The sequence below is a fragment of the Pagrus major genome, chromosome 19, assembly GCF_040436345.1.
Source record: "Pagrus major chromosome 19, Pma_NU_1.0".
NCBI classification, from domain to species: Eukaryota; Metazoa; Chordata; class Actinopteri; order Spariformes; family Sparidae; genus Pagrus; species Pagrus major.
In genome coordinates, this window is record NC_133233.1 from 17,675,045 (window position 1) to 17,702,863 (window position 27,819).

General features: G+C 39.8%; 5 protein-coding genes across 5 annotated transcripts; 3 read left to right on the forward strand and 2 right to left on the reverse strand.

The window, feature by feature from the left end:
- Positions 1 to 2,447: 2,447 nt before the first annotated feature.
- On the forward strand, positions 2,448 to 4,616 carry LOC141014330 (cystatin-B-like). Its single transcript, XM_073488069.1, has 5 exons — positions 2,448 to 2,516; positions 2,606 to 2,719; positions 4,069 to 4,111; positions 4,210 to 4,298; positions 4,465 to 4,616. The coding sequence occupies exons 1-5, from the start codon at positions 2,448 to 2,450 to the stop codon at positions 4,597 to 4,599; spliced, it is 450 nt and encodes a 149-aa protein (XP_073344170.1). The 3' UTR covers positions 4,600 to 4,616.
- Positions 4,617 to 9,829: 5,213 nt separating this feature from the next.
- Positions 9,830 to 12,385, reverse strand: mix23 (mitochondrial matrix import factor 23). Its single transcript, XM_073488485.1, has 5 exons — positions 12,295 to 12,385; positions 11,377 to 11,502; positions 11,119 to 11,265; positions 10,226 to 10,285; positions 9,830 to 10,138 (listed from the first exon to the last, which is right to left on the reverse strand). Exons 1-5 carry the CDS (start codon positions 12,343 to 12,345, stop codon positions 10,088 to 10,090), a joined length of 435 nt encoding a protein of 144 aa, XP_073344586.1. The 5' UTR covers positions 12,346 to 12,385; the 3' UTR covers positions 9,830 to 10,087.
- Positions 12,386 to 12,810: 425 nt separating this feature from the next.
- On the forward strand, positions 12,811 to 16,094 carry fam162a (family with sequence similarity 162 member A). Its single transcript, XM_073488174.1, has 5 exons — positions 12,811 to 12,930; positions 13,615 to 13,728; positions 14,329 to 14,440; positions 14,864 to 14,972; positions 15,195 to 16,094. The coding sequence occupies exons 1-5, from the start codon at positions 12,888 to 12,890 to the stop codon at positions 15,309 to 15,311; spliced, it is 495 nt and encodes a 164-aa protein (XP_073344275.1). The 5' UTR covers positions 12,811 to 12,887; the 3' UTR covers positions 15,312 to 16,094.
- Positions 16,095 to 16,334: 240 nt separating this feature from the next.
- On the reverse strand, positions 16,335 to 24,485 carry kpna1 (karyopherin alpha 1 (importin alpha 5)). Its single transcript, XM_073488173.1, has 14 exons — positions 24,398 to 24,485; positions 23,519 to 23,652; positions 22,688 to 22,801; positions 22,456 to 22,555; positions 22,012 to 22,106; positions 21,627 to 21,758; positions 21,313 to 21,401; positions 21,103 to 21,202; positions 20,750 to 20,913; positions 20,320 to 20,398; positions 20,088 to 20,213; positions 19,848 to 19,975; positions 19,196 to 19,371; positions 16,335 to 18,338 (listed from the first exon to the last, which is right to left on the reverse strand). The coding sequence occupies exons 2-14, from the start codon at positions 23,642 to 23,644 to the stop codon at positions 18,151 to 18,153; spliced, it is 1,617 nt and encodes a 538-aa protein (XP_073344274.1). The 5' UTR covers positions 23,645 to 23,652; positions 24,398 to 24,485; the 3' UTR covers positions 16,335 to 18,150.
- A 1,584-nt stretch (positions 24,486 to 26,069) lies between these two features.
- On the forward strand, positions 26,070 to 26,528 carry nanos2 (nanos homolog 2). The gene has a single exon (XM_073487850.1). The coding sequence runs from the start codon at positions 26,070 to 26,072 to the stop codon at positions 26,526 to 26,528; it is 459 nt and encodes a 152-aa protein (XP_073343951.1).
- Positions 26,529 to 27,819: the final 1,291 nt, after the last annotated feature.

A 27,819-nucleotide genomic window follows, 5' to 3' on the forward strand; every position in this document is an offset into this window, starting at 1 on the left:
TTTCTTCATTTATTTCTATGGATTTATAGTCCTACCTCTGAGCACTAGATGAAGTACAAGTACTGTCTCCTATGAGGAGCTGATGAGACATTCATACAGTTTAAGTCCTGGCCAATAGGTGAGCTGGATTTTTTAATATCATGCAACACTATGTTTGAATTGTTTCAAGTCTATCAATTTACTGTAGATACCGTTTATTAGAAGCTTGTTTCAGGGAGAAAATGATCATCACAGTTGGATGTGAATCTCAAACCAAATGTTTAATTTGGAGATTAACAAGGTCCTGCTTTCGTGGTGAACTGGTGCTACATTTGGCATTAGATAATCCCAACCTTTGAATATAAGCAGAATTAACATTAATATTCAAGATAGATTTGCACACTCTGTTCACTGTGGGAAAAATAAACAATATAATTTCCTTTGAAGACTGAGAGATTCGCAGCTAGTTTGCCAAACTTTCCAAACACAGCTAAACAAATGGACAAACGCCTCAATTTAAGTGTATTATCACGCCATACATTGTTGGAAAGCTTAGATTGTGGTGATTCTATTCATGCAAAACATTTCAATATAAAACCACATCAGCAATAAATAACAATAAACAAAAAAACAAACAAACAAATAAACAAGAAAACAAGCTAGCAAATTAGCATGTGCAAAGTTTTACCAATTCAACAAAAAGGTGTCTGGGTGTTCAAGCAGTGCATCAACTCAAACAAAATCTGTCTTCTCTTATTCCCAAATGTCCACTAAATCCTTTCCAGTGACATATCTAGTCCAAAACACAGTATTCCATGCATATTTAACAACTTTAAAACACATTGTTTCATGTATTTAATTAGCATAAGTGTTTTCAATGCAGATTATCATACTATCTAACATTTTATGTTTTAACTGATACAGGTTACTGAGGAGGAAACGTCTCTGTTTTTCCCTGGAAGTGAGCTCTGGACATAAGCAGCCTGTATTTGACTGATTTGCACTGGCCTGATTAGTAGAGGACCTAGTGGCATATAAAACAGTGTCATCTGCATAAAAATGTACATTACTATTGCGGGTGGCAGAGATGACATTCTTTATATGTATATGGTGAATAAAAGAGGACCAAGAATGGACCCTTGTGGTACACCTATACCAACATTAAGGGGAATTGACTTGGAGCCATTGGACCCTACTGTAGTTCTATCTGACAGACAGTCAAAACCATTTAATGGATTGTTTGTCTACTCTAACTGAGCAAAGCTAGAATAGACGTTAAGGTATCTAATGTTAAAGTATCTAATGTAGTACCATAATTGACTGAATCTAATCCTTTAGATATGCATATTGACTATTTCAAGCCAATTTCCAAGGCTTTAAATAAGATTTTGAACGCACTTTTACTTTTAACAGAGTATTTTTACACTGTCATTTTGCTACCTTTACGCCACCACTTTCAACGAGGGGCTTATGTAAACTAACATTTGTGTAAATTAAATGTCAGTCTTCTGATGAATTGATCCTCCCTGACAGGATTGTCTAGCCATGTTGATTTTACACAAAACCTTAACTCAACATACAGTATCCTTTGATTTTCTGCAATCAAATTCGGCAATTCAAAAACTTCAAACTTCATCAAAAGTCTTTTGAGAACTGATTATACAAACAAGGAAAGAAACAAGGAAATGGTTCTGACAGGTGGAGGAAGAAAACACATTTGATACATACTTCTTATCTTAAAAGTAGGCAGGGAATGTACAGAATGTAAGAAATGAGGATGTAGCCTACACTGAGGTTTGGTTACTGTCCAGACATTAAATTGTTGCAGTCTCATATAAAATGCTTTTATACTTTATTTCAGAATTATTATGTAAAAACATTACTTTATAATAAAGCTTCAGGCAATTTTGTGTGCATAAACAGGTAAGGATGTTCAGTGACAACAGTCAAATTCTTTATTTTGAGCATTTGTTCATTTGAAAGTGGTCAAAATGGTCTGTGGACTGTGAAGAAATTACTTTGTTGAGAGGGAAAGGAAATACACTTGTTTTGCCACCTAGTGAAGATGCTGACATTGTAAATTTGTAGTATATCTGAGGAGCACACTACTCAGCATCAGCTCCTCTGTGGAAGTTTCAGTTTGGCAGATCACCACACATGACAATGATGAAATGGCCTGGAGGATGAATGAAAGTGATCAAAATCTAAATGATACGATTTGAAACATAATTTTACATTTACGATGTAAAACAGAAATTTAGACAGGAGTTCATATCAGAGGAACCAATCCAACTACAATCATGTCATGGTTGTAGTTACACACGTAGCTCCACCCAACATGGAGTGCAGCCACCTTTCAGGTGTATCCAGGTGTGGCTACTCCATATAAATACATGCATGTGATAAACTGTTGCGGCCCATAAACAAAAAAAGCTGACTTCTCTGTTAAGCTCAACGGACCTGTGACAATGGCTTACACTGAAAAATGGAGCAAGACATTGGATGCCACTAAGGACATTCAGAAGCTTTGTGATGAGGTGAGCTTCAGTCTATCTTCATTCTTTACAAACTCCACACACAACTCTATACATTTACATACAATACAATACATTTTTTTCATACACAGGTGAAGAGCCAAGTGGAGAGAAAGACAGACAAGAAATGTGAGGAATTCAAAGCAGTTAAATACAGGGAACTGACCAACATTCAATTTGGAGTGTCATTTAACTGGCTCATCAAGGTAATTAATATTGTAATATTATTTGCTTGATATCATGCCTTAGAGATGTGGACTGAATTAACTGTTGTTACACCCACCTGAGTCATTTAACAGTGCTCCTCACTGCTCTTCACTGCTCAACAACATGAGATCTAGATGAAACCATTACTTTTTCTCTCTTTTTCCTGCAGGTTTATGTTGGAGGACGGAGCTACATTCATCTGTATGTCTTTCAAGAAGTTGAAGGAAAGCTTATGCTGCTTGGCGTAGAGCAGAACAAAACAAAAGATGACCCCATCGAACCTTTCCATAATTAAATGCTTAGAGGATGCAGTCTCTCGTTTAAATGCTCTGCTACTTCATTCTGAAATTATTCTACACAATGTTGATTAACAATACATGATTTTGAATGTATTAACACAGAGATCAAAACGTGTTTGGAAGAAGAAAGTTGACTGCACTACCTGCTTAAGAAATAATAAAGAAAGCATAACAAGATGTATATTTTTGTTGATTCTTCTTTCTGGAGTCTGATTTCAAAAATAGGCTGTATGACAGAAATGGTTACAAATTCATAAAAGGGGCACTATAAAATTTTGGAGAAGAAATTCAAACTCAGAATTTTAACATTTACAATATTAATGAGGTAATGATACAAATCAGAATTTTTTTTTTCTTGAACTGAATAAACAAGCTGTTCTCAGAGGAAAATGAGGTCCCCAGAACACTGTTTGAAGCTAGAAAGGTGGCAGGGTCCACCAAATATAAACAAAGTAAAGCAGTATGAAATTGTGTTGTCCTTTAAGGTCAGTTTGTTTATTCAGTTAATTCAGTCATGAAAACAAAGAGAGTTTGTTCATTCAGTTTGTTTAGACATTAAAAAAATCGGTCAAAGAAGGTCTTTCTCTTCTGATTAAAATCTCTTTCCCAAAACTACATAGTGCACCTTTAATAAAGACTAATATTTTATTGAGGTTTACACAAACCTCAACATGGATATAGATTCTTAACTTCACTGTAATCTTGTGTTTGTGATTCAAAGGCTTTTCAGTGTTAATGATCTGATTATATATCTAATGATACAAATCAGGAGAAAACAGAAGAAACATGTCATACATACTTATGCGATTAGAAAATGATTGACGAACAAACATAATGTAACCAAACAAGAAAATACACTACCGCAGGCTCTGTCGACCAACTTTGAATTGCCAGTCACTTCTGATGGGTGGAGGAAATAAACACATTTGATACATTTCTTTGATTAAAACTGATTGGGGTGTACAGTGTACAGAATGTAAGAAATGGGGATGAAGCCAACACTGAAGTTTGAATTGTTGCCGTCATATCATGGTTGTGATCACATGTAGCTCCACCCAACATATAATGGGGGCACCTTTCAGGTGTATGCAGGTGTGGTTACTCCATATAAATACATGTGTATTTGATACACAGCTGAAACAGTTGAGACATAAAAGCAGAAAGTTGACTTCTCTGTTAAACTCGACAAGTGGAGAGAATGACGAACAAGAAATACCAGGAATTCGAAGCAGTTTTATCCAGGGATCAGATTGTGGCTGGACAGAACTTCCTCATCAAGGTAATTAATATTGTGATATTTATTTTAAAGAGAAGTAAGAATGTCTCAGATACATGAACTGAATGAAGTGTGACATCCAGTAGCACTGCTCCTCAATGCTCAGTAACATGAGATCAAGATGAAGATATTCACTAAAAGATCCAGTTCACCTCTCTTTTTCCTGCAGGTTCGTGTTGGAGGAGACAACTACATTCATCTGTTGGTCTACCAAACACTTCCCTGTAACGGAGGATGGCTTCAGCTGCAAAGTGTACAGGAGGACAAAACCAAAGACGACCCCCTCGAACCATTCAACAATTAAAAACTTACAGGCTGCAGTCTCTCATTAAGATGCTCTCAAATGATTCTTTACAATGTTGCTTTACAATACATCATTTTACATCTTGAATGTATTAAAACATGAGTATCAAGACTTTTGCTGTTTGGAAGGAGAAAATTGACTGCACTGCTGTCTAAAGAAATAAAGGAAGGAAGCATTAAAAAGTCTGATAGTGGTTCTTAAAGGGGCTCTATGCAGTTTTGGAGCTAAAATTCAAACTCAGAATTTTAATATATACAATATTAATCAGGTAATAATACAAACTTTCCACAACTAAATAAACAAGCTGTGCTCAGAGGAAAATAAGCTCCCCAGAACATTGTTTGTTGAATGTTAAAATGTGGGCAAGCTTGCAGAAGCAAACTTATATACATTTAGATTTATTAGAGACTGTCTGCTATTTTATGCTGCTTTCAAGTTTCACGCACTCTATGATCTTTTTTTACATTAACATGATTCTGTATCGTCACCATCTACAATAACCAAACCTCTTTTGATGATATACAATGGAGCAATTACAATTTTAAACAGGAAGCTGATCAGACAGCAGCATAGACCATATTCACACGATAGCCATTTTCCTCTGATATCACACTCAGGGTGGGAAGCTCAAATTTCCTACCACTGTGTCCCAGGTTGCAAGTAGAACATCAGGTCAGTCATAAGTATAATCAACAAATTACAGAACTAGTCTATAAAAACCTTCATAGAGTAAACCTCTTGGTGTGAGTTAAATGTCCTCAAATGTCTGAATTGGAGGGTTGACCTTCATTTTCTCTGTTCCAGAAAGATTTGGAACGAAATGTATTTGAAATGCATCTTCTACAAAACTCCATCAATATTCAACCAACATCAATTTGTGGAATTTCTAACAAATTTTTATGTGATTTTATGTAGAGTACTCAAATAATTGGATGTATATATGAAAGGGACAAATAAAGTTTTAGTCCCTACTATTGGGCAAACTAAAAAAAACAAAAAATTCCCAGAAGGTACTTGATAACATGTTTCATAAGAACCCTCACTTTCTCCAAAATACCCACTTCCCGACCATAGATAACCCTGATGACATGACTATTACATAATCTGTCTTCACAGGTTGACAAGTACTCCCAGTGATGAGTTAACTGAACCTAATATGTAAAACTGGTGGAGTGCCCCTTTAAAAGTTTGTCTATCAGGCAGCAATGTCCTGGTTCCTTACATCATTTGTTGGTTTGTCAGCAGGATTACACAAAAACTACTGGACAGATTTTTTCTCGCTTCCTTTAGTATTGTGAGATAGGGTTTTTTTTTTTCATTAATTGTTGTTTTTATTAATTGTTTTTCCAACATCACAGTTCCTCCTTTAGGTTTAGAGACATCATGATGTTGACCAACTTTAATGTCTATTGTCAGAGAGTTTTAGTCTCCATCTTTTACAATGATTATTATGAGCGAGAGATGATTAGAAAAGAAGGTAGCTATAAAAAATATCAACATGTTAGCTTCAGATTATAACCACTTTATGTCACCATTGCTACTTATGAAGTCTTAGGCTCCAGCCCGGCTTGTGGTCAGCCATCCCTCTCGCCTGGTCAGGGAGACAAACTTTGTCGTCAAGTAAGCTGCTGAAATTGTTTTTCATGTCTCTGAAAAACAAAAACAAAAAACAGAACAACAAAGTTGGATTATTGAATAAGGGATCATAAGACTATGACTCGGTATAACCATACCTCTGTGAGACATACATGATCATCTATATGTTGCTACAAATTAAATCAAAGTACAACAAAGTGAGAAGGGTCAATAATCAGCAATCATCTCTATTGTCACAGAATCCATCTATTACAATGACATATAGATATTGGGAGCGAGATAATGTTATAAAGAAGGTAGCTGTAAAAATAAAAATATCATTTTAGCTTTAGCTTATAACCACTTTATGTCATCTTTGCTTCTTTCAAAGTCTTAAAAAGGACTTACTTTCCTCATTAAGTAACTCACAGGTGACCATCACTCTCCAGCTCGTCTTGTGGTCAGCCATCCTTCTCATCTGGTCGGGGGTACAAACTTTGTTGTCAAGGAAACTGCTGGAAACTTTTTTCCTCATACTCACCTTCCTCATCCGAAGACATCAGGTAGTACTCACCTTCTGAATACTCACCTTCAAACTCTCCTATCTCACCCTTGTCATCAGAGGACCTGCTCTGTTGATGGGCCCGTTCACCTCCGGGAGCACGGCAGCACGGTCAGCGATGCTGTCCAAAATCCCAGCAGGGCCTCCAGAGGGGAAGTACACATATTAATATTATTTGTTGTATAATATACTGTACATACACACGAACAACACTTTGTAACTGCTCAAGGAGAACGTATGAGGCTCACTACCAGACGTCAGTGGAGGGACTGGCCGAGACAACTGATGTTTTCAAAGGAGATAGTGTACATCCTTTGATAAATTTGGGATTAGAGGAAGAAAAATTGTTGCATTCAGTCACAGTAAATCACATTTGTGTTCTGGCCTAAGGGCAGCTCCAACCAGCAGGTGGTCCTCTCAGGTGGGTCCATGCAGCCAACGAGGAGCCATTTTTCAGCAGCAGTTCACTTTTCCAGTGATGGTAGTTATCCTCTCGTCCGGTAATCCAAAAGATGTTTGTCGCTCTCCAACAATGCAGCTATTCAGGTTCAGATCTTGCAGTAACATCAGACCACTCGTTGTCAAACTCATGTGCAAAACTGGAGATTGGAACAATTGGCAGAGCTTATTTAGGCCTCCGATCTGATGTCAGATGCATGCACATGCATGTGCATGAGAAGGAGTGAAAGGACAAGAAAGAGATTGAATTAGGAATGACCTGATAATTAATGAATCATTAATGAGTAATTCCTGAATAACTATATAGTAGATACTGATTAGTTACTAGAGAACAGACTGGGAGGTACTATAATAACAAATCCTTATGTAGGCTGATGATGAGTACTGTGAATCGACATACTGATCAGTTTCTTCATAAGTCACTCCTCTTGATTAACTCTGAACCAGCTGCTGTGTCACACAAACTAGTGAGTACTCATTCATAACAATTACTTTACTTGTAGTAATACTATTATGTAAAGTGGTACATAATACTGAGTAGTTAAGAGGTCCCTAATTACTTATGACAAAATCTTCCTGGGAGTTCACAGTTAGTAACAGAGACAGCAGGATTCTCCAAAAAATATTTTAATACATGATATTTACATGACATATTAATATTTATATTATAATATTTTACTGCTATAATTAGATTCAAAGCCAGCTTTGCATCAATGGTGAGATCACAGGAAGTCATGCTCCATGAATTAACTTATACTTTCTTAGCAGTGCATTTGTTTTGGATTGTATTGTTCAAAAAGGGAAGAATCCAGACATTCAGGGCTTTTTTATACTGAAATGAATCCACAGTGTATTAACATTATTATGTTTAATATTTCCACATATTTTTGAAGTGGTGATTTAATCAGTCAAGACATAACCTGTGCTTTCATACAAATATAAAGAATGTATTTGTAAATGTAACATTTTCTACTCTTGTGCCTGCTGAGGTGGTGGGAGTTGTAGGGACAGGTCATTAGCCTGGCATAGAAAGAAACTGGGAGAAGCAACTCAACATTAATGAAGTCACGAGGTGTTTGTCTTGTTTTGACGCTATACAATTATGTAATCGCATTACATTTAGGCTATTCTGTCACTCCCCAAGCCTGCTAATTGGTTATCAAATATGTTGTTTTACCTTGAAATATAGCCCGATGTCCCTCCAGATTGTCAGTATCCATCATCTTTTCAGTTGCTGGATTGTAAGGTGTGTCATATAGCTGTCTGTACTTTTTTTGTTGATGTCGGAGTTCCTAATGTACATATTGTTTTGTTAAGTTTGTGTTTGTATTGCCTCTGGTGTATTTGATGTTATATTTTATGTGACAGGAAAAACTTCAGGAACAAAGTCAAAGGTATACTAGAGCACATGTATTTCTGTACTGAGACCACCGGACAGGCTTCCAGCTCCAGGTGAAGCGGTGTTGAGGCGAGTTGAACTCCTTCCTTCATCGTTTTATTCCCCACCTGCAGAACCCAAACTGGATCCTGACTGGGATCATTGTAACCTCAAACTGATGGTTGATGATCTGGAACTTGTACTTTATAGTCATTGACTGTATTATGATTAGGGAGGTGTATTGGTCTGTGTTTTCTTATTGAGTTATAAGTTCTGCGTTCTTAATGTACGTATTTCATGTTGAGTCTGTATCTGTATTGTCTCTGGTGTATTTGATGTTCTATTTAGTGTGTTGGAAAGGTCCATCTTTGGACAGGCATGGCAAAATAGCTTAAGCCATAAATGCTGTGGTTTGTGGTATCAGTTCATGCTAAATACTGATCAAATCTTGTGGTCTGAAGGTCTTTTAATGCTGTGAGATCTGATTACACAGACCAGGAACACTTTTTCTGTTACCTCGGACAGGTTCCTTGGAGGAGGAAGATACATTTCAAACATACTTATGAGATTAGAAAGTAAGTAAGGAAAATGTGACCAAACAAGGAAATACACTGATACCAAGTTCTGTCTATGACCTTTCCTGAATTGAGCCAAAATAAACAAGAGGAACAATGTTCAGAGTTCAGCTATGCTATCAGCACTCTAGGCTGTACTTAGGCACAGTCGGGCTTCGAGCTAAATGCTAATCTCTGCCTGCTAACATGCATGCTAAACATTTAATAGTTTAGCATGATGGCATACTCACACTTGCTAATTAGCAATAAACTCTAGACAACTGAGCTGATGGGAATGTTACTAGTTTTTGCAGGTATTTAGCAGATAGACATGTTGACCTGCTCAGGGCCAAGATATTCAAATTGCCCTTAGTGGGGCATGTGTACCAAATGCCATTACAAGCCATCCAATAGTTATCTAGATATTTCACCCCACAGACAGACCTGTTGATGGCGTTGGAGGAAAAGTCAGAGGCTCTTCTGGATCTTCGTTTGGGAAACCTTGATGTGTCTTATTTTAATGCCAATCCACCTGACAGTTGCTGAAATACTTCAGTCTGTACAAAAACAGATATCGTCATCCCTGAAAGTTTGCATCGAATCTACTGAAGAATGTAACACACAGCTGATTAAACTGCAAAACCTCATTGAACGAGTTCTTCAAAAAGACTCACAAATGATTTAAATCACAGACAACAGGTGTCCCTTGAAAACATTTCATTGTCTTTTTAAAAAAAACTTTTGTACAATGTTTCCCATGAAAGAAGCACACGGATGACAGTTTTACAGCTGTGGTAATGAAATACAAGGATCACAATGGAATACAAGTGTGTTGGACAGGAGGTCACAGTGGTCTGGAGGTTCAACCGCCTGCAGTCAGGACTCAGCAGCAGGTCACAGTTTCAGCTCCAGTCTGGATTCAGACCTCAAGTGAAGCCGCTCCTCTTGACAGATGGAGCTTCACTTCACCTTTGGAGGCATGTAGTGTATTCTGCACCTTTCATTGAAGATCTGAAGAAAAGAAAGCACAAACACCATTCATATCAGATAATAAATGATCATCTATGTGTGATTATAGGACACGATGGACGAGCATACCTTCAGACTTCTATCATTGACAACTTCTTCAACATTCAGCTCTGATTGCATCAGCTTTAACTGGAGGCAAGGAAGAAAGAAAAAGCATCAATTAAAGTATTATTTTCATTGGAAGTATGATGACAGAAAACTTAAATAAATATATAAATATAATCATTTCTGTTTCCTACAAAATTGTTTATTTAACCTCACTTTAAAGTTCAGTTCACCTAAATTATTATTAAAAAGTCGCCACACCAGTGCAATGGAGGAGAACATATAGTAATTTAGTTTGTGATGCTCAGTGTGAGGATAAATTACATTTAAAGGGCTGTGGGGTAAGAACCCCACAGACATTTCCCAGAAAGCAGCTTGATAACATTGTTCATTGGAATACCCACTTCATCCGAAATGCCCTCTTTTTTCTAACTCCACACCCTCACACAGCATTCAGTTGATATGCCTGACCACAGATAACACCAACTACTTCACTATGACATAATCTGTATTCACAGGGTGAGTAGAACTCCCAATGATGAGTAAAAAGAATTTAATATGTACAATTGGTGGAACGTCCCTTTAAAAACGTATCCAGAAGTGTGTCTTTCAGACAACAATGTTCTTGTTCCCTGTAAAAAAAACTGTCCACAGTGAGTTTGGTGGATTATCCTGAATGACTGGGACACCGTTTCTGTTTTCAATGCTGTGAGCAGATATGGCAGAGGAGGTGCAGAGGTGGATACTTCAGAACTTGGGCACATGAAACTACAACTAAGTGTGATTAGGGTGAAATGAGCCCAATCCTCTCCAAATGAGAGATGTCTGTTAGAGTCTGCACATGGACCTACTTGGCTGGCTCACATCTTACAGTTTGGTGGTGTTTGGAGCCCTCTACTGTTCAAAACAGCACTTACTTTGGTCTGCTCCTTTCTGAGCTGCTTGATGAGTGCCAGGTTTTCGTTGTCCTTTGCTCTCTCTTCACGCAGTTGTCCCACCACCTGAGATGTCTGGGCTATACAGGACTTGATAGCTTTGTCTCTGCTCAGATGGGCCTCCATCAGCTGTGGAGCACATGAGGTTGTTACCGGAGAGAAGCTGCAACAGTGTGGTATGAAAAAGTGAGGAGGAAACACTTTGAAACACTCAGAGACACGTGTTTTAGTCGCACTCACAGATTCATAGAGTTGTTTGCATGTTTGTGTGGCATCCACTTTGCCTGAGAAGGACACTGTGGGCACGGTGGTGTTCAGGGCGTGGACGATGCGATCATCTATGGTACGCATCACCTTCAGTACCTCCTAAGAAACGCACAGTGGGGCAAAGTGACAGCCAGTAGCTTCGGTTAAACTAAAACCATCAAAGGAATGACAAATGTGTGTTGTACATAACATTTTAGTGTATCAGAATAGAAACCGATGACTTTTTTCTATCAACACTTGTAAAGGGACTCAACACAGAAACAGTGGACAATACAGCTATCTGTGATCTGTGCACAATCCATGCAATAAAAAGTAAAAGGGACACAAATTGGGTCATGTTTGTAGTTTTGGGAAATAAATTTTAATCAGAAGGCAAAGATATTCATTGCCGGATTTTTTATGCCTTAAACTAATTAAATAAACAAACTCTCCTAATTTTTATTTAGGAATAAACTGAATAAACAAACTGACCATAAATGACCCTGCCACCTTTCTAGAGATAGACAGACAGACAGATAGATAGATAACTATTATTTCACATCTTTGCACAAGTGACACCCCTATTTTTTTTTTTGTCAAATTAAAGTTTTGACAGAGGGCGACTTAACACAGTGCTTCCTAAACTCTCTGGCTTGTGACGACCCGTGACAGTGACTTTTAAACCATATACAGCGTATACACCGTTGACATTCTTGCTCAATCTGCTCCAGTCCGGCTCCATGAACTCTTGTACAACACAGTGTGAGCACCAGTGATCAGGAGGGTGACTCATTCACTGGCTTACATACACAATAAACAACATGACGTGTGAACTACCAAAATGTTATAATTCGTACAGCTGCAATCCCGTGACAAGTTAGCACATATCTTTTAATCCTCCTTTAAATTTACCTGAAACATTGAAAAGTCCTCACAGTTTAAAGTTCCATCGGGCGCCGCCATAGTCAACTGCTGGGTCCTCTCCAGACACGACGCCAGGTGACTGCTCAAAAAAGTGCCTGAATAAAAAGTGTTATTATTTAGCATTTCCGTTCCTAATATTTGTATCTCGGAATACCTTGAAAGACAATATCTATATTTAAACAAACGCACTACTTAATTAAATACAGAACAGTTACATAATGTGTGAATTTTCGCTGTTGTGTCATTGATTTTTGTTTCCCGCCAACTTCCACCTACACGTAACCCAAAACAGCAATTTTGTGTTGCCTAATCGTAACATAAGCATAACTCGACGTAAGATATGACTCCAGACACGGAGGGTAACCACAATACAAAGGGAAAACTGATTTTAACAAAAGACTAGTATTATTTTTGATCAGGCATGCGGCACGGACTCTTATTCTTATATCACGGGGTCCTGTTAGGCAGTTGTTGAAAGCTCAGCTAGTTGACTTTCAGCAGCTGACTGAAGACTGGAAGTGTGGCGACGCACTTTAATGGCTTGAGAGACACGTTGTACCTTATTTACTTTAACAAAAAATATGAATTTCGTCAGATCTCGCCTTTCCGTTGGCAACCTTATAGGTTCGTATTTGTCAATTTCTTGAATTTTCTGTGTTTCTTTAGATTTAAAACTGAATGACACCCTCTCTATTTGTAACTTCATTGTTGAATTAGCAGCTAGTTACACTTCTTACAATCTCACATACTACTAACATAGGTTATATATTTGTATATTTGTATTTATTGTTTTATTAATTCTTTGTTCGTGGCTATGAAAGGTGCGTGACTCGACAGGTAACGTAGGTTATGATGGCAACCGTTCCCGTATTGTGAAATGTGTAATTCGTGTTCAGGTTTGGTCATCCCATAAAAAAAAGCCCCACCAAGATACTTTGACCTTGCAAACCTTTTTAGTTTTTTTTATTATACGATATTTCTGGGCTTTGTTTACCTGACACGCCTACTTTTTATAATGGAAGTGGAGAGTGGACATTGGCTCAGCCTTTGTGTCTGTACTTGTATGATGCATGTTCTGATTACTTATTTAGCCCCTTCATGTAAAATTGAGATTTTCTGTTTAATGTGATCTTAAATTGAACCTCACTGGTTTGTTGACAAAGAAGCCACTTCAGGAAGTCCCGATGGGCTTTAGAAATCTCAATTTTAAAATGATAAATTGGGAAAATACTGAACAGGTTAACTAATGTAGCATTCCTTCCATGTATGATACACTCAGGGTTTTTGCTTTTTTTCATATTTTAACAGGTCAGAGGTGCAGGCAGGTCACTGAAACATGGAGCCACAGAGGGATGTGCAATAAACCACAGGAGGCCAAAGCAGAGCCTCCTCCTCCTCCTCCGACTACAGCTCCAGCACACGGTGCAGTTTTGGATCATAAACAACCAGATTCTCTTGTCTTCTGTTTTTTGTATTATACATGCACATAACCACAAAGCAAGACCCAGCAGCTGCAGAAATTTACCACCACTCATTTAATCTTTTCACTTCTAATCCAGACTATCTTTATACGTCTGATGAGGACCGCTGATATTCTTGATCATTTCTAGGACAAGATGATCTACAAATGCCCTACCAGCAAATAATATGAGGGGTTAGAGAGCTCCTTTGGGCCCCCCATGACCCAGGACAAATGACCTGGTGTTCCCAAACTGATGGCTCAAACCAATCTTTTTCTTCAAAATATTTTAAGTAGATTCCCAGAACAGGTCGGCGATAAAGCATCCCTGTATTGATTGCCAGAGGATTTTGGACATCACAAGTCACTTGTTATTGCCATAGCCAAGTGTGTGAAAGTTTTCTTTGGTCTCAGAGGGAGGAGGGACACAGGAAATCACAGTCTCTGGGGTGATGGAGCTAATGACTGGGGCTTGTGAAACTGAACTTCACTGCATTCCCTCTTTTTTGTTCAAGATGTGGATTTGTGGACTAAAACCTCTGTTTGTTTGTTCTTTCACACAGCAAACCGTGCTGGTTTCCGAGTCCCAGGCTACAAACCCTCAGCGATGGACAGGAGGATGCTGTTGTGGTCGGGACGCTTTAAGACAGCGGACCAGATACCAGAGTTTGTGTCGTAAGTAGAGTTTTCCTGTTTATACCAGACCTCCCAGCACACTCGTATCTGACTGGCTCTTTGGGTGATCTAGTTAAGATACAACGCAAGAACAGAGCAAACTAATTGGATGAGCGGTGGTGCTGCTGTGGTAAGCTGATGTTCCAAGATGGCTGCAGTTCTGTTTGTGGCTGGACATAATTGAAATCAGGGTAGAGATCATATCTGATCTGTTGCTGTGATAAAAGACTTAACTGTCACGCATACAAACTGCAGACCTCCCACCTCCTGTACTCAGTATGAAGCAAGGCTCAGTTTACAAAGAAATGTTGTAATTATGTTATTGCTGTTGACTTTGATGACCATGTCTCTACATAGTGTGTCAAAATACTACTGTATCTGGCTACAGACCTTTTTCTGTTTGCACACCTGCCTTTGCCTCAGGTTTGAGATGATTGATGCTGCCAGAAACAAAGTCAGAGTGAAAACCTGCTATGTGATGATGGCCGCCACAATAATGGCCTGTATGGTGATGGTCATCATGGGCAAACGGGTGAGTGACAAGTTGACCTCTTTCTGTTTGCATGCATTGTTTTTCTCCAGTTTCAATCTAAGAGTTAAATGGTTCACAACAATGTGAAAGAAGTCTCTGTACTTTTGCTTGTAGCTTTGTCTTAAAAATTAACCCTTCTGTTCTTCTCTGCTATATCTAAATATCATGTGGAGAATCGAAAATTTTCAGCTCTTACCCGCAATTTGTCTCATTGTGTCGCAGGCTGCAGGCAGGCACGAGTCACTGACGAAACAAAACATGGAGAAGAAAGCAAGATGGCGAGAGGAAATGGTGAGAGAGAGGGAGGCTGCTGCCGCCCTGTCTGAGAAGGCTCAGTGATGGAGCACAACATCTCAGCCTTGTCATTTTTCCCCAAATATTGAGCCAACAGGTCCTCCTTCTTGCTATTTGTGACACAACTTAAGAGCTCTCCACTTCCATCATACAGAGAGACCAATAGTCATCTGCACGGTTCATTCTTAGTATTACCTGTTGCAACCTGGAGGTTGACCATCACAGAGCAAGTACGGATCATTTGAGTAATTTTGACACCCGATGTAATGTAAGGTTTTATCTTTTAAGTGAATGTACTGAGGTAATAAAATGGCACCTGTTTCACTTAAAATGTATGTGGTGGTAGCATTTGGTCACCAGAGGAGAGTGGAAACTTTTGTATGATGCAACCTGGTACTGTAATGGAGGTTTTAGAATTTTTTTTTTTTATAACAAATTATTTGCTTTTACTACATAGTGAAATAATGATTTTCAGGTAAGAAATCTGTTAAACAGATGCAACAGTGTCTATTTCCCATTGGGATTAATAAAATGCTTCTAGTAAACCTTCACATACCTCTCAAACTCTCCAACCTAAATGCATTAGGTAACCTTTTTTTCCCCTCAGTGGCAACAGTCTTGTTTGTCGATCCTCAAGGGATTTAAATTATCTTCTTTTAAGAGAGCATCAAGAAGTTGAATCAGGCACAATCCATCTGCACAATAGTCTGTCCTGTCCTGATACTCATGTAATGAGGCTGGTTTGTTCATGACTGATGTGACATCTATGTTTGTAAATAGTGAGCACCAAAAAAATATCAAAATCAATAAAGTAATCCTTCTTGAGAATTCCTGTCTGGTTTAATGACCTGATCTGGTTTCATATAAACTACAAGTCTAAAGTCACTTTCACTGTTTATAGTCCACAGGATTAATTAAGAAAATACTTGATCTGCATAAATTGCTGTCTTATACATAAGTACTACTATTTCTTTAATTGTACATCAGCAATTTGATCAAAGAAAATGTCTCCCGAAACAGTTTGTCCTGTATACTAACTACAATGAAACTGATTCACTTACACTCTAGTTCATGAAACAGCTTTTATGCAAATGGCATAACAGGGGACAGCTGCACAAACTCAGTACAACAAACAGTAATTAACATGAAGAGCTGGTCATCTCTTGCAGAGATTTCGACAAAAGTAAGCAATGTAAAGAGGACTTGGTAAACAAACATTCAGTTCTGCTAACTAAGGTGATCACCAGTATTTTCAAGTTTTAATCTGGATTGTTGTTGAAATGATCTGGAAGGATTTTTGTAGAATAAAGATTATGGCACCATCAGCAACATGACAGATGCTAACCCCAACTAAAAAACAACATTATGCTTTTTAAAAAAATACCAACTTTAGACCCAATAGCTGACACGTGTGTCGATGATTTGGCGTGATCAAATTGGAAAATACTACCTGAACATGTTTTAGACTGCTCACAGCTAAACAGCTAATTTTCCAAAAGAGTCTCGTTTACTTTGTCACAATAAAGTTCTTCTAGCTTTGCTGAGGCAGCATGATCAACTGATTGTAATTAGTGTGCTAACAGTTTCAGTCCACAATCTGCTTGAGTAAACAGTGAAGTACATTGTAATCCTTGTCATACCAGAAGGGGACCAAGATTCAGACCGGATCTCTTTACGCCTCGCTTCCTGAGGAGGGAAGAGCCCCGCCGTGAACCAATTAAATAGTTAATGCAAAAACTACTGTATATTCTCGAAGAGCAGGCGTCAGTCCTGAACTAAAGTGCTGCAAATGAAATGAAATTATGGTAAGATAATAAAAATTCCCGCTGGTCTGCTGCTGGACAGATTCCAGGGTTAAATAGTCTGTTTCTTTTTTGTCTTGTCTAAGTCTGTCCAATTGTCTCAGTGCGCGGGAAGACTCCAATTCCCATGGTTCCATGGGGTAATTCACATCACACCAGAGGCGGCAGGCAGTCTAAACTCTTCAGGATGGAGCTGTGCAGGTGGAATGTCCCGTTACTGGATAGAGGAATGCATGATATGAGATCCAGGAGGGAACGCAAGCAGCCTGGTTTGTCACTGACAAGCTCCACCCCTCAGCGACACAGTCAAGTTCCTAATTTGTCCATCTGTGGTCACTTATCCAATGGCCGGATAGAGGAAGTGAGGAACCTCCATTTTTGAGTCGATTAAGTGCCTTTCGTAGAGGTCAGGTGAGTCCTTGGGTTGGGACTGGCCACATGGCCCCCGTTGTGGGCAGCTCAGTCCAAAGACCACAAATATGTGGTCGACGTCTCATAGTCAGTCCAGTGTTTAGGTTAGATCATTCTTCTCTATGCGTGTGTGCAGGAGGGGGGGAACTCACGTCCATGTTTGTCTGTCTTGCGAGTCATTAATGCTTCAATCAGACAAGCAGTGCAGTCCTACAAACTCCCGCTTCATCAGAGACAGGGGTCGCCAATCCTGCGGGAACGTGGAGAGGTGATTTTTATACGGGATGAGCAGAGGAGGATGTCCAAAAAGTAAGACGGGGGTGTTGTTGGAGGGACAATCTGCTAGTAGGAGATGCTGGGCCCTGGGCAGGCAGGAGGGGTTCAGGCGCAGAGGTGAGATCGGCGCAAGACAGAATGATGAGTGAAACCTTCACGAACTGGCTGACAAGACTGCAGAACTTGACCCACGTTGGACGCACTCACACACATGTGCTCCCATAATGTTACATTTTTTCATAATCATGATAATGATTAAATCAACCTCTCTGATGATGAGAAGGGAAAAAAGGAGGAGGGGAGCCGAGGGTCGTCGTAACCCTAGATCGTGGCAGTGAGAGAAATGAGCAGAGGTGAGGATGAAGGTGGAGCACGGAGGGAGGGAGGATTTAGCATTATAGCTGGAAGCCTTCCATCGGGGCCTCGCACTGCTGGAAGAGGAACTGCTGCTGCTGCAGATCGACGGCGGGAGCCAGAGACGGGTCCTCGTCTTCAGTGTTGAAGTAGCGCTCAATCAGGTCGAAGGCTTTCTGGTAGATTTCCTGGTTCTCGTGACCCTGCAGGAACTCCAACTTGTCCAGACCTGAGAAGGAGTGTAGTGTTGGAATTATTAGTTTACTGACAAAGAATTATCTGTCAGTGATAAAATATAAGTAAAAGTATCTTTTCCCAGTGTCTCATATGTGAGGATTTGCTGGTTTTCCACATGTTTTATATCACTATTAATTGAACATCTTTAATATTTTGGACAAGTAATCTCACCATGGCCTTTTTGACATTTTCTGGAATCAAATAAACTCAACGACTCTCTCTGGCAGGTTACAGGCAACAGGCGACCAAATGACATGCATCGTTTCCTTGAGTAAAATTAGATTACTCGATGTTTGAACATTACTGGAAGTACACAACTCAGCAAATTATATGAAAATATCCAATTGTTTTTAGACATTTTAATGCAGAAATGTTGCATAATATATCTTTAAGGATTGATCAATTAATTGAAAAGCTAACTGTCATATAATTAATGATAAGAATAATTATTAGTTGCCAAACATTTGCTATGCTTGACTTCATAAAGCCAACATGACAAGGTTCATCATTGTATACGTTTTTACTTAATTTCCACCTAAAATGTATGTTTCCAATAAGTTCTACTTCTTTCAGGGTGACTAAAAAACAACAAACTGGTCAACAATGTCATTAAGTTGTAAAACCTTGTTTCTTTTAGTTGTTTGTGAAACCTGCATTACAAACGGTAGTGCATAAAACTGAACTCTGGACTCATAATGTGTCACAGATAGGGAAATAAAATTGCTCATCTTTCATGCATTATTTGCCCATGTGACTGTATTTAGATATTTTGATCACGTGGGTACATTTACAATTGCTCAAATGTAATTACATCATTTAAATTGAGTGTCTGTGTGTGTGTACACTTACCATAGGCCTCTTCAATGAGTGCACAGTAAGGGTTGATGCCTCCTCCCCTCTTGGCCTCCAGTTCTCCCAGTCGCAGAATATTCTCCAGGCCATTTAGAGCCACCTGAACTATTTTGGAGTCCATGAGAGTGAGCAGGTCGCACAGAGGTTTAATACAGCCGAGTTCCACCAGGTGCCTGCAGGGGGCAGCACGCACACAGAGCAGAGACAGGGCAGAACCTTTATTACTCATTCAAAGCAAATAATTGTGTTTGGATTAACAGTAGATACAAAGCATTATCAAGACACCACACCTGCATTAAAAGATAAAACTACACCACATTAGTACATTACTCATTTCTACAACAGCTACAAGAAGGTACTACTACCTCTACTGCTTTGAATGATTTATACAGGTGTAATTAATAAGTTATAGCCCCAAATTTTTGCTAAATGTATTAATTTCTGCCATGTTGAAATTATTAAACAATGCCCTAAATAAAAAGCAACAAATCAGTGATGTACTTCCGTGAGCGGTGCTAAATGCTAACCCTGTATTATTTCATAAAATGTCATTAATTACAGAGGAACAAGCCACATTTCAATGGATGTGAAACCTTGGATATAATACTGTACACACTGGTTGTATGTTAAACTGCATCAGTGGTCTTACCTAATTTGCTCTGCAGAGCCCCCCGAGGTGGCATTGGTGATGGCCCAGGCTGCCTCCTTCCTCGTGCGAAACTCTGCTACCTGCAGGATCGTGATGAGAGGAGGCAGCAGACCTGCATCTATCACCATCTACAGAGACGGAAAAAAAGATGTGATTAAATGAGGGAATGCTTTCAAACTTCTATAAAGAAAAAATGTCCAAGGTTATTTTTTGGGATGCAATGCTGACATCCACACACACCTGTATTTGTGCTCGGTTCCCTGCAGTAATGTTGGAGATCGTCCAGCAGGCTTCCTTCTTGATGGACTCCTTGGGGCTACTCAGGAGGTGAAGTAGGGACTGCAGTGCTGAACAGTTCAAAATCACCTGGGCAGTCAAGCAAATTACACACAAAGTCAAAATTATTCATCACTAAGTATTCAATTACATTCTGGGTAAGTATAACCTCTGTGTGTGTTCAAGCTGCCATTACCTGCGTTTGTAGATCATCTCCTGTGACTATGTTCCCAACAGCTCGCAGTGCAGGAGACACCACCTTATAATCAGAGTGCCTGGAACAAAGGATTGTAAAGTATGAGCAATCAAACTGATATAAATACGTTTGCCCTCCAGTTTCATGACAGTAGCGACTTAAGAGTGAGTTTACGGGTTGTTTTTTCATATGGAAACACTACAAGGACTTTTAGAAGTGTAGTCTATCCTGTCTTAACTTTTGCAGTTTGTCACAGCTGGCAATGCATTGGTAAAACTCCATTACTGTCTGGGAATGTTAACAACACACCCATATCTGGATTGTCACACCCAATGGTACACATGGGACAGTCCGTTACCGTAAAAAGCTCTTCTCCAGCAATAAATATATTTTTTGTGTGCGTGTTTATAGTGTCTCTTTAGAGCCTTACATCAGCAACTCCACCAGCCTGCGACAGACTCCAGAATCAATAACAGCCTGGATTTTGTCATTGGGGCCATCAGATAGGTAGGAGAGTGCCCAGCATGCATCAGCCAGAATGTCTGTGTCATTGACAAACAGCAGCCAGGACAGCACACTGAGACACGGGGACACCTGGGGGGACAAAACGGGACAAAGAGGCACATCAGGAGGGAACATGTTGGTGTCCAGTGTGATTGTTTTTCCAGGTTAGATATAGGCAACTTCATACAGCTTGTGACCTTGTAGTGTGAGATGTGTTGTACTTTAGCCAAGTGAGAAGTGTGCCGTTGCCATAGTGATATGGTTATCTTGGCAAATTACCTTAGTGAAGTCCGGAGGTGGGTTCTTTCCTCTGCACAGGTTTGAGAGCGCCCACACTGCGTTTCTCATCATCGTTAGACGATTCTGTTTGGCCAACAACCTGCAGAAGGAGTTTTGTAACAGAGGATACAGGATCAAAGTTACTCTTGATTTTCAAGCGTTATAAGAAGATTCAGGGGGGAGACAATGTGACATTGAGCTGCTACTTACTGCACCAAGGAAGGCAGAATGTTGCAGTCTATGACAAAGTCTCTGCATTCTGTGCTATCTCCTGCTATGTTTCCCAGGGCCCACACTGCCTGAGGGGCAAAGCAATTCAGGTCAGTCGATGAACAACATTAAAATGTACAATATTCAATAACAGAACTATATTTATTCAACCGAGCAGGTTAACTACATATATGTTGCTGTTTACATAAAAGTTATAATGGGGAAACAAAAAAGAGAAGTATAAGTGACTGTTAGTGGGGAGACATTTGACTAATAGAGGGAAGTGATGTACTGTATGTCTGAATCCTCGGTACCTGTTCCTGTACGTCTTCAAAATCCGAGCTGAGCATCTCTATGAAAATGGGCACAGCTCCAGCCTGGATCACCACCCGAGTCTGATGGGATGTACCTGATGCAATGTTGGTCAACACCCATGCAGCTTCAAACTAAAACAACAGTCAAAATATATTCATTTATTACATAATAATCACTCAATATAGATTTAAAACCGTCAAGTGTGTTATTTTCTCTACCTGCACCACACACACAATGCGTACAGTATGTGACATGCATTGTTAGTGCAGAAGGAGTTCATAACAAACAACAACACTGCCAGAATATTAAGCAGCTTCAACTCTCCCCAGCTTAGTCAGCTTGTGCACACCTGCACTGTAACAAAGACACACTGAGCAAATGTACCTGCAATGTGCAGTTTTCTCTCCTCTTCAGGAACTCAACAAAGCGCTCCACCACCCCTGCAGTGGCAATGACTTCATCAATGGGTGGGTTGGGTTCTGTGTGTAAAGGGGACAGTATGACAAAGATGAACATAGCATTATCTTGATATCAATAGATAAAAATATTCACTTTGGGATTAAAAGTTATAAAGCAATAATACGTGTTTTATTGCTGCAACAATGACAAAGGTTGAAAGTGGCAGTTTTTTCAAGTAGTTTTGTTGAAGACGAATAAATTTAGACTGATTATATAATGTACGCATGAAACAATGATTAATATTCCCTGTTGAAGGCATTAAATTGTCATCCAGCACTTGTGCAAAGGTACACAGCCAGATGCCACTGTCATGAACAGGGGTGAAAAGTATCTATGCGGAGGAATAACAGCCATCTACAGCACCCTTACCTTTAGAAAGGAGTTTCCTAAAGCGCTGAGTGCCTATTAGCTGCTGCTCAGGAGAACTGGAGAAGATCATCTGAGTCATATCTTCAGAGATGACCCCACCCTGTGTAGCAGGGACATGAAGATATGATAAAACACAGAGGAAATGAATTCACTTCTGACTTCAAACGTGTAGTGAATGTAGAAGGATGGCAGGATTGTTTTTTACTGGTTCGAGCGATCTTTCTCTTCTTACCGTGAGTGGGTCCATGTTGTTAGCCTGGGACTCCAGGTAGCCGCTATCGGCCATCCCATCGTCCTCTGGGACGCCATCATCCTCCACTGTGGCAACATTCCTCCTCTTAAAAAGCTGCAACAGAATAACATTTAAATAAATGATTTTTAGTCTTTCTAAACATATTTCTTCTTTACCATTACATAGCTAGGGATCATAGCATGGATTTGGGTTTAAACCCTGACATAACATAATATTGTAATCATTCACATGTTCAATGGTGATCTGTAAAGACAGGTCACAGTGCCTTTAATTGCCCTCTGGGAATATTCTGCTTCTACAATAATGGATGCTAAAACTAGGGATGCACAATGCATATTTTTTTCAGCCAGTACGCCAACGATAATTGCCTGCTTCTCATGGCCAATACCAATAAGATAAAGGATAATTTCACATTTTGTATTCTAGAAAGAAGTTCATAACCTGTCGTTTGTGTAGACCTGAAGGTGAGAAAAGCTCAGATAATGAGCAAAGATGCATGAGTTTATATCCCATAGCTCTACTTCTTCTCTGTGTTTATTGGTGGCGCACAAACCAAGTTTCAAGGTCCATACCGCCACCTACTGTATCGGAGATCATAAATGCTGTGCTTGTTAAGTCAATTAGAGAAATTGCGCTTAATATTATCAACTGTTTTTATTGGCAAGAATTTTACAGATACTGATGAATAGCCAATAATATTAATTTCCTAATATCTGGTTGATAATTTCTTTATCTGATACATTGTGTATCCCTAACTGAAATTCATCCTCTACTGGGAAGGGTTAGATTAGTTCCTCCAGCTTAACTCACCTGTTCATCCTTCTTCTGTTTGCGGAGCTGTAGGCCTTCCTCTTCCCTCCTTCTTCTCATTTCATCTGTGTTGAGGGACTTGTTCTTGTAGCTCTTGAGTCGTGCATTGTCCTTACCCTGACTCATTGTGTAGCCTTAATAGATGAAGAGATAAAGTTTGTGTAGTCAGACTACGATACTGTATGGAGAGTCCATTAACTTCCAATTTGGAAGTGAATACTGTACTGATAGATGGCAAAATCCAATTTTCACCACCAGTTGTATAACAATGCATATGCTGTATGTATCTCTAGCCATATCATATCAAAGTTAGCTGTAAGCAGGGCAGCCTTCGCCTGTTGTGTTCATGTGTCAAACAACAGACAATCACTCACTAATATAGCTAAGTTGATATCGAAACTTCAGCTGCAGTTTACATAACTAAATAGGACATCATTCCTCTCAGCAATCACAGTTCAACAAATGGGGGCATCTAAGGATACTAGCTAGCTCGTTAGCTTTATGTGTCTTAACACTGCTTGATTTAAAAGCAGCCAGACATATCATTATCTAATGAACCGGGGTGATGTTTCCCCCTATCAGTTCACCAATCAGCAGAGCACGAAACATTTTCAAATTCATAAAGCACAGGTTTAAGGGGAGGCTACTCGTAATCAGCTAGCTAGCTAGCTAGCTAATGTCAAACCCGTTGTTAGCACAACGTACTGCCGAAAGCTAGCTAGCTGGCTAACGTTAGCTCTGAAATGCAACCTTAACGTTAGCTCATGCGACAGCCAAATGTTTTCCAAGTATTGCCGACAGAAAGAATTTAATTAGCCTCTGGTTACACAGCGTTAATATACACAGACCCCCAAATGTGTGTAATTCTTATTAACTGACCTGTCAAATTGGGCTCCGTAATCCCCTGGTTCGCTAGGCCACCGTTTGTACAGCCGTCGCCGGTATACTACTGCGCATGCGTCACACTAAGCGCACCCCCCCTCACACACACACAGCTTCCCCCGCACCGACTCCCCGCCCCACCCACGCGACGCTCCTGCTTTGTAAATAAGTAGACAAACAGCCTCCATAATCCACATCGACATGCTGCACACTTACTGTAAACGTGTAATAATTCAACTGCAAACATGTTTGTCAACACATTTTACGTCTGACGCGTTGGTTCGTGTCTTTATTTAGAGGAACAGCCGCAGTCAGATAATGATAATACGCAGTTGGAGCCACGCAGCCAACTTCAGGGGAGGCCTGAGTGCAGCAGAACAGACCTACAGGTGTGTGCCCGGGTGGCGTCTGAAGTGTGAGCCTTTAAAAAAGAGATACTTTCTGTGAGGGGAGAGACGCTCCGGCGCCAGCGGCGCAGCTGCACACGCGTCACACAGCAGCACACATCGCAGAGGAGGGGTGCTCACAGGAACACCAGCAGTGTTTACATCATAAGCTCAGTCTTAAAAGGCTATGCAAGCTGAATTTATGCAGCTAAAACTGTTTATTGTTTATACTCAAGGGGGACACAATATGCTGATGAGGACAAAACAGTGATATTAAATAGTAACCATCATATTTTCCGCTTTATTCATGATCATAATCATCCATATTCTTGAGAGCATTTTATTTTATTTTTTTACAATTTCACACCAAACATAGAAAGTAGATATGGATAAATAAAGACAGACAAAATAATCAGATATTAGGCAATTAATCGACATTAAAACAAACACAGGCTACATAACAGCTCCTCTTCCTCTACACTAATAGAGGCTAACCTTTCCATTGTTTGTATCACTTTTATTTCTGCGCACTTGAAATTACGCAATATCTTTTCATCTTTGAAATGTGGGTTTTGTATGTGCGTGTGTGTGTGTGTGTGTGTGTGTGTGTGTGTGTGTGTGAGAGAGAGAGAGGGACAGAGTGTGTGTGTGTGTGTGTGTGTGTGTGTGTGTGTGTGTGTGTGTGTGTGTGTGTGTGTGTGTGTGTATGGGGGAGGTGAATAAAGGGTCAAATAATGCATAAACCCTGTCTGACCCCGTGGCACTTAAAGCACAATTGGTGAGCTATCTGGAAAAATTTGGGGATTTATCTCAAACAAGGAATGTTACCCCGGACACACAGACACACACACACACAGAGACAGAGAGAGAGAGAGAGAGAGAGAGAGAGAGAGAGAGAGAGAGAAACCATAAAACCAATCTCAAAGAATGCCTTTGTCTCATTAATTTTCCTTTATTATTATAGTGCCATAGTCAACATGCAACATAATATTGTGTTGTTTTCACTCATCCATGACTCTAATAAAAACGCCTGGTAGAGGATTTATTCATCTGTTGGTTTTATTTTCTGATTATTTGGCCCCTGATGCCAGGCGACAGCCAGGCTGTTGAGATGAAAGAAAACACATTTCCAATCACATTTGGAGTTTTTTTTCTCAAGACTGCACCTGCCAGCGATCCACCTCCAGCCATTAGGATCCAAACATTGTCGCACTTTAAACAAGTCTATAAATATGATGCGCTCCAACACAGGCGCAAACTGTGCGCAATTTCTCCTCCAAAACATGGCAACAATGCAAAGAGTCCAGAACAACCTCCTGCCCGACGGGGACTACTTCGACATGTGGCATGACTACATGAACCTGGGCAGAGTCATGGAGAAGCTGTGCGATCTGCGTGAGGGGGACCCCAGAGGAGACACCGAGGGACCCCGGAGAGCCGCAGCCGGAGCCGGAGCGTGGAGCCACATCCAGACCTCCCGGCGGGGGCACCGCAAGAACTCTGTGGGGACCAGCTCAGAGAGCAGCCCGTCGGACAGCAGCTCCAGCGGGACTTCTTCAGACTTCTGCCGCTTCTGTAAGCAGAACGGGGAGTCTGCACGGGTGTACCGGTCACACAAGCTGAAATCTGACGAAGGGAAAGTCATCTGCCCCGTCCTCTGGAACTACACCTGCCCCATCTGTAGAGCCACCGGGGACCAGGCTCACACACGCCGCTACTGCCCGCAGGCGCGGCGGCAGTAGGCGGCGAGGAAGCTGCCAGGCTCCCGGTCCCGGTAGACCAGCTGACAATGGACACCAAGAGACTGATGACACTGTACGGACTAAAAGATGTTTTGGTCATGTGTTCATGTTTACATACCTGTTGTGTGTTTAAGAGTTTCATGTTTGACGTTGTTTGGTCAATATGTGTTACTGTCATTCTGCTGTGCAGGGAGGGATAGTTTCATCACACACCTTCCCTGTTTCAACAAAACATGTTATCAAACCTTGAAACACTCAAGTGTCGAAGTGACATTTAGGAAACTGAAAACCGTCTTTTGTATGTAATTTAAAAACAAACAAACATTGAACATGGTAGAGTCCATTGTACTTTCCTAAGTTCTGTTGGAAAATGACAGATATTTTCAAAAATGATATGATATTATTTACATTTCAACCAGTTTCCTACTGCATAGTTTTCTGTAATCTTTGTATACTATTTTATGTCATTAATCTCAAATAAATGAATATAAAGCACATTTTCTTCCTCTGAAATTCTGCTTAAGTACACTTGGGTTTACCACTGAAAATATATCTTAAATTAGTCAACTTAAGTAACTGAGGTCAGATAGCAAGTCAGCATTTCATAACTCGATTCATTTTCAAGGTCCCACAAACTGCTTCGATCAGGTGATAAATCGCTGTTACTAAACAAGTGTTTGGACAATGACCCCTCATAGATCATATTGGATTATATAACTGATGCTTCAATGTGAAAGATGCAATTAAGTCATCATCTGTTTTGTGTGTAAAACTTTAATCTAAACTAATTTAAAAAGTACAATATTTTGCTTCTGAAATGTACAATAGTGGAGTAGAAGCAGGGAAATACTAAAGTACAAGTACCTCAAAATTGAACAACACTTGAGTGAATGTATTTAGTTGAGCAAAAATATGTACCAGGACCTAAACAGGTGTATGAAAAGTGATCCTTATAGATCTTTTAATAAGTTTAAGTAAATTAGAGTAAATTGTACAGTATTTTACTTCTGTAATGTACACTAGTGGAGTAGAAGCAGGGAAATACTAAAGTACAAGTACCTCAAAATTGAACTTCGATGAAAATGGTTCAAGTTCAACATCATTTGTCTATAAAGGGCAGTTGGTTTTGTAGCATAAAGTGCAAAAAAAAGAGAAACAACAAACATGAATTAACAGGCTCAGCAGCACTGCATCAATGAACAAGCACAATCATTAGGACAGCGATAAAAATAGACCATTGATGACTGTCCTGCATTCTCCCTAAATAAGTGTGCCAACATAACACAGCGTC